The following is a 12,639-nucleotide window of genomic DNA, read 5'->3' as shown; positions in this document are numbered from 1 at the left end:
CGTTTCATGGCGGATCAGACCGTGTGTACATGCAATGTATCGTCGCATAATGCAAACACGGGTACCTATTTCGTAACCACACTGCTATATCACACAAGATGCTTGGCTCAAACTGATTTGGACAAATGATTTACTGTTAGGTTGTTTTTGTGATCATTCCACGTGGCAACTCTCCATAGCTTGAATCCCCCAGTAGTGAATAGGGAAGAGATTAGAGCATACAAGGAATTCCCCATATATGCCCTTTACCCCCAACTGACAGAACATGCTGAAAAATATTCGAAAAAAGCAATATAATGCTCCATTTTCAAGGATGCTATAAAAGAATGCTGATCTTTCCATTGTTTCTATTTCTAGTGGAAGGACGATGCAATAGAATGACTTAAGTAGGGCATCTTCGCAAGGCGAAAGGAATTTCTGTGTCATTTCACATCAACCTCAAAGATGTGATCGGTTTACCTACAAGCACGTGACCAAACCTCCTCACTGATAACACTGAGGAGAATTTTGAATCAGTCAATGGCGAATCAATGCAGGTTGCTTGCTTTGTACAGCAAGTACTGAGAAGTGAATCCGTTGTGCTTCGACGTCTGAGAGTGTCATGAATGAACCAGGATCACCCACATTTTCGATCGGTACGTCATCTGCATACCCATCAGCCTCTGAAAGCCAAACTTACAAGGCGAAGCCCAGAGATCCAGCCACAGAAGGATCAAAAGCCAGTGTGAAAACGGAGGATGAACTTAGTGAACTGGAAGTGAGGAATTACCTGCCGTTAGAATCTCTGTTGCCAACTCCGGAGATATGGGATCGGATGAAAGCGCATCAGAAAGCGAAACGCATCCGATTTCTTGTTATGATAAGTCTGTTGTACATTATACTGTGGATTGCACATGCCCCAGTAGCAATGTGGAAGGCATGGTCGATAGCGCGGGCTGCAGAACTGCGGAGACTGCTGGATGAAAGGCCGGGCTTAGGTCAGCCGTTGCCATCCAGCTGCATTGTGACCAGCTGTGCAGCATTGTGTCCGGAACCCACCAATGTGCGTGACTGGTACTCAATGAATGGTGTTCCTTATGCCACATTGCCACGACAAAAATCCTACTTCGCCTCAGCGAACTATCCGTTCACGTTCATAGAATGCTATCTGGCCTACTGGCATGGAGTTGCACAAGAGAAACGCACTTTTGTGAACGGACAAATTCGGTTTACTGGCAAGGAGAGATACGATGACGAATCCGAATGTGCACAGATGAAACCAAAGAATGGGAAGATGGTGCCGGTCGGAAAGCCGCAGTCTTGTCTTTCTCTCAGCTTCAAATTTCCGTGGGTTCAAAATATACAACAGCGAGCATTTCCGGTTCGTGGACTGCCTGTTGTGGCCTACATTGGCGGAAGCTATCTGATGGAGCACCGACCAAGAATGATTTCCTCCTATCTCGCTTCAGAGTTGCAAGTATTCTATGTATCGATTAATTATAGACTAGGTGTTTTCGGGTTCTCAGATTTTGGGATCGAAGGATCCGGACCAAATCACGGAGTGGAAGACGTGCGCCAGGCACTAGCCTGGATTCAGGAACACGCACACTTGTTCAACGCAGATCCAGAGAGAGTTTTGTTGTACGGAGAGGATAGCGGAGCCACTATCGTAGCTGCGCTACTTTCATCTAGTAGACAACAAACAGTGTTCATCAATGGCATGTAAGTTCTTGTTATCGGTCTCTATTCAGATTATTTAACTCAATACCGTAGGTGCTTAAGAGATATTGTGTGAAGCCACTACTAACTCTTTTCACTTTCGGTCAGTCACTCAAAATAATTTTGCGATCATCTAAAGCTAGTGATCGCTAACTTCCATGAGGATTTACGTTGGCTCCAATTAAGTTCACTGGAATTGCACTTCTCTGAACCGATACTAGATACCATGAAAAACCGAAAGCCCCAAGAGTGGGACTGACAGGTCATGTGAGCGATTATCACGTACTCTGCAACCCATGAAATACGACTGCCAGTCCGAGTTACTTCTATGGCCATCTGATGAACCCCAATAAGAGTGGAAGGCCTTCTTTGGCTGAACGTTTTGCAAACTGACTACATAACTGTCGGGGACAACTACAGAGGATGACGGTTCTGTTTACATTGGACATGTTTCTCTTTGGCCATTACTGAATTTAAACTTACACAACATACTCGACTCAATCGCACAAGCGTTTGTTTACCTCTGAGAAAACCATGTCGAAGGATCAACCAATAACGCCTCTTCGGGGAGGACTTTTGCTCAGGGAATACATTTGCTACGCCAATCGAAATCGATCCATTCTGAAAGGTAGTCTCTTTTGTGGCTGATCTCCTCACTGTGGAGCCAGTGACGTCACGCAACAATGGCTACAACCTCTGTAAACCACCATGACACAGAAAACTAAACAAGGATATCGCTAGGTGATGCTAAACTCCGCATATCACTTCAATCAGATGTCTAACATTTGATACAATTGTGTAGGCTCAACTTTTATGTGGATGGCCTTGATAGTGGAGTTGTCCCTCTTTCTGGAGAAAAGTCGATGTCAACAAAGACCAGCTTTCAGATGAAACTACATTTGTTGAGATCCTAGGAGATACTTTCAACGTTCACGATCATCATGGCAGAGATCGCCTTGCATAAAAGACCAGTTTTGGTCAGTCCCTTTAGGTTTCACTACAGGGGGCATAAATACACATTTATTCGACAGGGAATCTGTCCTATCAATAGGGCTGCAACATGCGAGAAAATCTCAGAACAGCAGGCAGAATTTCATCGAGATAGCGGTACAGTCATCGTTTTCATACAAAGTTAGGTTTGAGCAGCGCCACAGCTGATCAATGATTCAAGGGAGTACTGGGCTCCCAAGACAGGTCAGTTTTTCTTCATACACCGACCAAAGACGAATGTTCCTTCCTCTGTGTTCCCGCACTTCTAGTCATATGGGTTTACAACGAATTGCCTACAAATATTCCCAAAATTGGCGAGGTTCGTCAAGTTTATTGTCTTTGTCCTCTCTTGTTCAGTTTTGCCATCTTCAAAGAGACCCGGAATTTCGGTATCGTTTTCATATCTAGATAATGACCCGTGGACTTATACAAATATTGGAAGTTCACTGAATTCCGGAAGTGATCTCTTCTCTGAGTTTGCGTTTGCACCTTCAAAACGCAATGTACCAATAAGGGCTATCGGTCTGCCTGTCTCTTTGAAACCTCAGAGAAAGAACCTTGTGTTTGCTGACCGGTTTATGTACCTGAGTAGATGCGTGAGCAGTGATGGTGTTGTAACGGAAGTCAGTATACGCATTATCAGGACGCGGGAACACATTTGTCAACTTTCAGTACTTGAAGCTTCAGAGCCAAATTTCACCGAAAAAATCGTTCAGCTATAACACCCCTTCGGTACCTGGCTGCCATGCCACCAGGAAGCACGAGGGCTTGAATACTGCCAAGTTGCCCAAGCCTAGATAGGGGAAACCGAGGGGCAGAAGTCGGTCGGGGCCTTCCGGTCAATAAATTCGCACCCTAACCACTTGGACCACCTCGCCCCACCTCACCGAAGCACAGTATGCATCAGCTATTCGGAGAGTATTAGCAGTGAATTGCATAAGCACCAGAGCATCAAATAAAGTTCATCAGGCTATGTTAGTTGAGACATTCCACATTCTACCCGGAACTCTTAGTGAGAGGTTCGTGGAAAAAGGCATTGACGTGGCAACATAAAGTGGAGGTGGCTGCTGTCGAGAGTTATGGGATCATCGCGTCCTCCTGGTCCAGGTCCAGTTGGTTTTCCCATGGCACATGATTTATAGTCGATCCTAGTGACGACGACGTACTCACTTCTTAATCGGACTTCCTGTCCAGTTTTTCCTGGGTATGGCTTGTGTTGTTCGTTGTTCTCTATATCCGCAGTGCGATGGAACGTCTTGTGGCTGCACCGTAAGCACTGTGGATCCGCCATTGTAAAACATGAGGTGTTGTGGGGATATAAGTCTTCTACACTTCACGTGCTACTTCTAGTCCCGAGAGGTTTACTCTGCTACGAACAATCAACCAGACACAACCAGACTGATTTGTCGCGAAATACACTCATTTGGTCCTAAAGGGAGACTCAACTGGATCCAGCTGAGTACCCGAAAGCAAGTAAGCAGAATACTTACTGGCTTGGTCCGATAGCATTTCCTGGACGGTAAATTTACTTGTATTGATAGCCATGATTTCAGACAGTTGCTTGATAGAACCGTTACACCGCTTCCACGGGGTCCGTCAAAACTAGACTCCATTCCTTTGAATGGGTGGCTACTAGGCCATATACAACCAAGGATGAAATCATCCAGTTGTTTCTTGAACTGCTTAGTTAATCAACTGCAGAATGCAAAAAGGTGATCTGGTGGTAGCTCTGTCAGATGGTGTTCCTACCATACTAGGCGGTTAATCGTTTCGTATGTTTACTACCGTCACCGAAACTTGTTCCCTTCTCTTTGGTCCATCATTCGACACGAATACCAGCCCTGCAAGTTTCGGCCTATCTGAGAGATTGACAAGAAACATTTTCCAGTTCACTTCCGAGATCTGAGCGTTGGAGGTCGTATCCGAAGTTACCTAGTTGGAGCAGTGAGATACAACAATTGCTGATATGGCGATTGTTTGTCCAACTCATTAACTGCCTGCGTTTGTTCCTGCTCTTTACCAACTATATTCAAGTCTGTCACAAGTGGCAGTTTGTTAACTGTGCCAGATTTTGAAAGCCTCAATCCCATCATTGTTATGCGACAGTTTTGCTCACAAATGTATCACTCCGCGAAGAGCACTGGGTACCCAGATATGCCAGTATTATGCTGAATCACTACCGGTCGAATCGACGACTAATTACTGCGTAAATATTGACTACGTGTCGCTCATTTCAAAGACCTACTACTTGGTCCTTTGTCGCTCTAACCAAACTGCACTCTAAGTGAACAGTTCCACTCATTCGGTTAACAACGTAACTAACAATTACTTAACATAATACCGTAACATCATTTTGCCTAATTTGCCGGAATGTAAATCCGCGTAAATATCAAACAGCGTTTCATATCCGAATCAGCTAAATCCAGCAGATAATTAGCCGACAAACTTTCCCAAAAACAGCAGTTTCTCCTCATGCGCACAATACGCTGGTGGTTCACTCGCACTCCAGCCACTAACGCCTTTGATTTGATCTTTGTAATGTGATTACTTCGTTTTATCGTCACACAAACTTTGTAATTCGATGGCATTCCATATTTCCGTTTTTGAGTCACAGTCACGTAGAGTCAACCCATCCTCGAAAAACTTCACGATGGCGAGAAGCTCGTAATGATGATCATATACGTGTACAAAGTTTCATCTCAATAGATTTAAAAAGACACTGAAGGTTGGCATTACATAAGCCCTAAAAAAATAACCAATTAATCCAGTCATTTGAGTTGTGTCCTCAGGCATGAGCGGTACACGACGACAAAATTTGCGGCCATTGCGAGATGAACAAACAGAGGAAGCTAATCCGCTGGCACCCTGTTATGTTCGTTCTTGAACATACGACTTCCGCTGTGATAAGTCGGCGCTCAAGCTCATGTTCTCACCATAGCATATGGCTCTATATGGTCGACTATGTTCTTTTGGCTGCCAACGCACAGACAGCAAACATCATACGAACATATCACAATAAAAATATTTTGGATTCATGAATTAGACCGTTTACGTTCCAAGCGATGTTGATAGCTAGTGGTCAGTAAAAATACACTCCAAACAGGCTAAATCGATCGGTTGCACAGCTCGCATCCTAAATGGTAAGTGACTACTAGTGTTCGTCGTTCTAAATGACACATAGAGAAAGACGACCTGGCCATTGACCGCTGCGCTCACACACCCAGTACAGCTTCTTGGTAGGAAAAATCGTCAGCTTCTCCATTTACAGACTGCGTGTGGTGATCGGCCTGTTTGATGGTGTTTTCAATAGACAAGCAAGGATTCCTAGGTTACCAGAGCAGGAATATGAGTTTGGTTCTTATAGTTACTCAGTACAGGTAGACAAGTTGGGAAAAAGAAACCATCCTTGATATAACACTACCCATGAGGTTGATGAGTACTATTCGACAGCCCACTACCTGTTTCGCCCTTCTTGGGACTCATCAAACAAACGTGGTCTTCTAGGTCCTAACCATCTTATTTCTTAACTTAACAGTAAATTTCGGATAAGCGGAGTTCTTTGGAGCACGTATCTGAAATTAGTGAGTACTAATGAATGAAGAATATCTTTGAGGATTCTACTGGATATCTGACGCCATGTTCACCTTTATTTCATAGCCTCAACTTCCAACGTACTTCCGAAACTCAAACCCGCGTTCGCTTAGTACTGCAACCATTCGTAACACTGTACCTACCCAAATGCCTGATACCTTGTCAGTAATGCATTTGATGTGAGAGGGGTGGAATTTATACGTAGCATTGCACTAACGCATGCATTTCCTACATAGTCTCCAACACTCTTCTCAAACTCTGCTGCAATTCATAATTAGTTGGATGTAAAGAGCTTTCCCTTGTTTGACAGGGAGCATTACTAATGGCAAGGTCATAAACATTAGTACGCATATGAACTACAAAATATTCATGGACAAGAAAACAACAGCGACCTAACATAAAAGTAATCGGAGTGGATCTGAGAATTTCACACGACACACTACCCACTAGTTTACTACTTAGTCGCATACATCGATAAACCGCCCAGCGTATTAGTTTTCCGTCGTCCAAGGAATGATGCTTTTGACAGACTTGGATGCTGGTGGTTGGAATTGTTCAGCTGGTGGTCGAATTGTTCGCTGAGCTTGACAATGTTTTTTTACAGACTTTCATCGTCCATCGAGGTGAAGTCAACAATGGGTTGAGGTGACGCGGAGCAAAAGTACCGTGCTATGGCGGAAGATGTGTGATTAGAGTGTGCATCGGCATTGCAGGACGCGCTTCAGCTGTCGAAATCCTCAGGAATAAGTATTGCGAAAGTAACCGATTGTGCTTCATGCGTGTGTTCTTACTGTATCTGTCCCATGGTTGTACATGCATGTGTATAAAGTCTACAGAAGTTTCGGAGCCGAGACGATCGTCTGAAAAGCCCAAAATGGCAGCGTTTCTTACCAACACCAAACTGGCAGTCGGACAGTAGAATGAAAAGTAAGGGGGACCTAATGGACGAGTCCATAACATGCTGCAACGAATTCAAGTATGGTTAGAATGCATTGTCTGAGGGGTTACTGTTGAGTTGTCGTGCACCTGATTTTGATTTTGCCACACAGTGACAGCTTGTTCGTTGAACAATGGTGTATGTCACCTGGTCGTTACTAACCACTTCGCTGTTGGTTGTGTAACACCATGAATCTATTACCCAAGCCGTTTCTCCTACGTTCTGTCTAGTCTATCCACGAAAATCACCTTGTTGTTTGTAGGATAGCTATGCAGCGAGCCAGGGAGGGTCGATCAATGAAAAAGTTGCTTGCTACACACCACACATCCGTCCTTTGAGCCACATGATTGTAAGGTTCCGCTAATGCAAGGATTGGGTTCGTGTGAGAGCGAAATGGATGCTTTTTAGGACTTCACTATTCTCTATTCTGATTACTGTTCGCAGCCTGGTTCGGTATTCAGTATTTTGCATCGGACAGATGGTAGGAAAGTTGGAATGACAGACGGTATTAGGAAAGTGTAGAAACTCTGACCAAACATATGAAGGAAAATTCCACATGATGGTGCTGAAACTTGTAGGAAATCAAACAAGGCTTAAAACATCAATAAGTATCCGGGATTTGATGGCTAACAGTAGGATATTCGGAGAGGGGTGGCATATATATAAGGGACTCGGAATATTCTGGGTTTTCTCAATAAACAGAATGAACTAATTCAGTGATTACATTGGTTATGGAAACTAGGTTTGCGAAATCGAATCGGAGTATAACATAAGACAATACCAACGAGGGGGACTACTCCTAACCCAAACAACTACCATCTTTTGCGGATTCGATTTATTCTCATAACCCTAGAGTGAGAGGGAAGAGTGACTTTTGCACTTTATCATCGATTGCGCGTGTGATCCATTACTAACACGCGGATAAGTTATCTGAGTAAGCTTGCCAGAGTATTTGATAAATTCATCGCTACCAAATGGAATGGTACCTATAAGAAAACATCTAAGATTAGAAACGGTGTCGCGGAATGATGAAACGATGAAATCGAGCAACAAATGAGTGAAGCGGGCCTACAACTCATTAGACGTCAAAACATGAAATGATTAGTAAACATTGACCGTCGGTTTTGTTTTTTCTAAAGTCCCTCGAAGACTAGATTTTATCTTAGCATGAGACACCCTGGACTGATGACTAGAGCACCTCAACGCTGGAGCCTGGCATCACCGGACCAGGGTTGGTAGGACTAATGGGGTTGTGCGCGCAGTTTTAAAGTGCCCTGAAGGACTCATTATTTGCTTCCCTATTCTAGGGATGTCCAAAACCGAATAATTTAACAAAGCAGTACGATAGCTAATTTAGTCAGTCCAAAAAGTCGTTTTTTTCAACGGTGAACTCATTGATGTTCCACATGAGTGGCACTCTTAGAGCATGGGCTGGACGACAAGAGCTGCACGACACTGATGGAAACGTGGTGAGGCAACGATACTCAGATGAGGAACACGCTCACCCTAAATGACCTGACTTACATGCCTTATACTCGATAGCTTGAAATGTTACAAGTACTAAGACCTGGATGTCTGAAAATATAGTCTTCAACTGTGGTACCCCCTCGATGCGTAGCTACTGTGTGTCTGAGAGGATGAGTATGTACACAGGTGAAAAGATGTAAACTGAGATGATGAAACGCTGTTATGAACTGCCTACCCAGACGCGCACACAAAAAAATTGTTAAATCCGCGGACAGTAAAATAAGATGAGCCAAAATTGAATCAGAAACCACGTTGGAACTAAGAGAGACCATTCAGTGCACCCAGAGATAACTTTTCGAACTTCGAAAAGGTGGAAGGACATTCAAGATGCCGCCCGTTGTATGAACTTTTTACATGCCAGAGTTATGTACGGAACCGATACCTGTTAGAACATGCATTAAATCACTGGGGAAACATCAGGCGTTCTGTCCTTAGCGTCTAGAGATAGCCGATGAAATCAACCTATGTCAGCGTCCTCATTTGAATATCGATCACATATTGATGCCATAAGGTCATCAGTACAAGCCGCTTCTTTTCCACATTAAGATGTTCTGGTAAGGTGGAGATTTCCAAATCGCGGATTGAAACTCAGGGAGTTACGCACTTCATTCCTGAGGGAACCTGTTATACAGCGGAGCAATTCTAGTGAGGTCCTTATCATAACACCCTGTGAAAGCATAATGGAATGTTAGCGAAATACACTCATTTGCAAACAAATTTGGTTTTGCGAGAGACTCATACGGAACCTAGTTGAATCTCTCTCTTTTAAATCCGCGAAATTTGAGTTCAAGTAGAACATAAGATTGACGGAAACTCGGGGACTAAGCCTACCTGATGAGCCCCAAGAAAGGCAAAACCGGTCGTGGGCTGTCGAAGGATTTTCAGCAATCTTATGTGTAGTGTATTGCGTCAGTATTGGGACATATTAATATGGTAGAGTCAATGTGTGATTGTTTTGATTGACAATACGATTAGGTGGAGCTACAAATCAACATACAGCCAAAAAAATCGGTGCTTGATTTGATAGTCATAAGTCTATCATGTTCCCTGTCTCCCCTCACCCTCAACAGACCGAAACGCCTATTCACACATGCATGGATTTCGGACGGTTCCGTTGTCATACCCGATGTGCCTGCGTCAAAAGATGCCTTCCGCGAAATGGTACTGAACGATCCGGAATTGGAGAAGATTTGTCAAGAATGGATAGCTGCATATGGACAAACGGCGAAGCCTGCGCGCAGTCATCCGTTGGCCCAAAAGTACCATTGTTTGTCAAACGTGAGCATTACCAAGTGGCTTGAGAAAACGCCAGTCACCTGGCTCCATTCTCGTAAAGTTGATCAGACTCTGTTACCAAGGGCGGATGAGGTTCGATCCTCAATGATCAAACGCGAGCCGATCCGAACCCTCGTCGAGAATCCTTTAGGAATGTTACATCCGAAAGGTGAGATGCAGACCAGCGGCGTAGCTGATATTCCATTGGTCATATTCTCAAGCATGAATCCAGCGTACAATATGAGCAACGCAATTGACAGTCCGGATTATTGGAGTCTCAGTGAAACGGAAAAGCAGGTGAAAAACACCTTGAATACATTTCAAAAACCGACGTCACAATTACCGTACGCAGATGGTATTTGGAATGCTTACCAAATGTACCTGAACAATCTGATCGCATGGAGAAAAGAAGACCAGGCTCCCAACGAGATCAATTATCGAGCTCTGTACGACACAATTCGAACTGACCTAAGGGGGACTTGTGCTTACAACCTATATGCAAAACACATGCAGTTAGGCGGGCATATACAATTCGGACCGATCTATCGAATTCTAAGCAGAATCAGAAATCAACCATACGTGGATGAAGATGGTGCTCGTTGTGATATTCCTTTCTTCTTGATCGATAAGCATTTTCAGTGCGGCGAGGAGACACAACCAGTCTACGAGGCCCTGGATTCGGACCAGAAGGAAGTGTTGATCAGAGCATTCTTGCAATTCGCCTACTACGGACAGATACTGGGGGCTATAAAAATGCAGCTCTCAACATACGCCGGTGCTCCAGCTCTGGAGACCACGTACAATGTCCTGAGCGAGCTGGGACTGACTACAGCAGGTAGTCGGGAGGTTGGTATGCTGAGTGCCTGCAAAATTTGGGTATCTGAAGAAGGCGAATTCGGGCATGTGATGAAATACGCGAGAATGAACTAGGAGGGACAGCGCCTATGCAGTGGAGTTTTCCGCCACAACAGGTTCGAGCTTGCTACCTTTGTTTTATACTTAAGACCTCGAATCCATTGGGCGCTGCTAATGTTTTGCGGCAATGCGATAAACGGTTTTTATGATAAAGGAGTTTTAGGACGAGAAGAAACAGATCGTTTGGCGAAGAGCATACGGATGAGCTGAAAATACCCAACAACAAATTCACAAGTAATGGTTAGGAGGTAGAGTAGATGCAGCTGCAGTTTACTCTGTGTGTATCACCTAGACTGTCGCTGTGCAACAAATGCGGTATAATTGAAACAAGGACACATAGAATCCATGTGGATCGATCAGCTAACTTGGATGCACCAGCTGGGTTTTGTGGGTATTCCCTTACACTAGCAGTAGGTGGTGACTTCAATACAGATTGAAGAGAGTGGGAGGTCAGAGGAGCCTTCAGGTACTTGAAGTTTCCCTAAAATTAAGATGAAAGCTAGAGCCGTTGGATCAACAACATGGAAACAACGCTTCTGAAAATGATGGACACATGCGAAAACCTAAAGTTTTAGACATGCAAGAAATCATGTAGCAGTGCGGGGTACACTGGAAAAACAACTTGTGTTTATTTTCGCTGCAACAAAGAACACGCTCGCGAGGCCATTTATCTAGCAGTTTACTCTAATAACAAACTATGATAAATGTTAGGTCATGTTTGAAAGAATAAGTTTTTATAACCTGAAGAATTAGCTCTGTATGACTCAGTTTGATGAACTAGGTTTTTAATGTCGATCAAATTGTTGAAGTTGGAGAAAGTTGCTTTACCGGTATTCTAAAAACAGTCGGAATAACGTGAACGTAAAGGAAGAAACCTCTAGCGCAAGTCTGTGATGCGAGTCCACTACCGTCTGATGCAGCATTTTAATCATCAAACATTCTGCAGTTTGCATGACAGCTATGCATCGCAAACCCATCCCAGCCGAGCGGTCTTTTAAAAGTCCGACTGAACGATGCGAGTTATTCGGTTTGAGGGAAAGGGGGTGAATCAGAATAGGTTCGAACGTACCGTGTAGCATCTGCAACCAACGCACCTTTGGTGAGTCGCGTATAGCCGATAGATCGAAGTGAACCACAGGTTTGGCAACTGAAGGTACACGTGTGAGCACGTTTACGTGTTAAATGCTCCGGGTGCACAGAAATCTACAGTGGGGGAGTACTCAGCCACATTTTGCAGATCAGGTGGTCGGAGTTTAAGCATAAGGCACGATCAAAGAGGGGCCTTAATGATGAGGATGAAGTTTAATTGCATTGTTGTGAGATATGGCTTCAGTAGGCGGAGTCAAATGTGTAAGGAGCATAGCTAATGAGTTAGCGGCAAAAATAAATAATCCAAAACCTGGGATTATAGCTGTCTCACTTGGAGAGTACATTCTATACGTAGGCCGCACCAGCTAATCACACGTTAAGAATATCGAGTTGAAGACGCTGCAAGATATGGGTGCTAATCGATGTCAGTGGCGTTCTTGCTGTCAGCTTTTATCCAGATTGCCTGCGAGTTTCTAGAGGTGTATGCACCTCGGAATGATTGTAGTAAGCTAGCACCAACTCCCTTCCCCGTCCACCTTCATTCCTTTCTTCACAATAGGGTTTTCAAATAAATCATGGTCGCACGGCAGCGAAGCATGCGTTGGACGCTGATGTCA

At 44.1% G+C, this 12,639-nt stretch overlaps 1 protein-coding gene across 1 annotated transcript; it reads left to right on the top strand.

Moving 5' to 3' along the window:
- Window positions 1-545: 545 nt before the first annotated feature.
- On the top strand, window positions 546-11,056 carry T265_06766 (hypothetical protein; the record flags this gene model as incomplete). Its single annotated transcript, XM_009172119.1, has 2 exons — window positions 546-1,701; window positions 9,814-11,056. 2 exons carry the CDS (start codon window positions 602-604, stop codon window positions 10,946-10,948), a joined length of 2,235 nt encoding a protein of 744 aa, XP_009170383.1.
- Between the last annotated feature and the right edge of the window lie 1,583 nt (window positions 11,057-12,639).

This window comes from Opisthorchis viverrini (assembly GCF_000715545.1).
Source record: "Opisthorchis viverrini unplaced genomic scaffold opera_v5_145, whole genome shotgun sequence".
NCBI classification, from domain to species: domain Eukaryota; kingdom Metazoa; phylum Platyhelminthes; class Trematoda; order Opisthorchiida; family Opisthorchiidae; genus Opisthorchis; species Opisthorchis viverrini.
The sequence above is the reverse complement of the archived record's forward strand: the minus strand, read 5'-3'. Positions and strand labels throughout refer to the sequence as shown.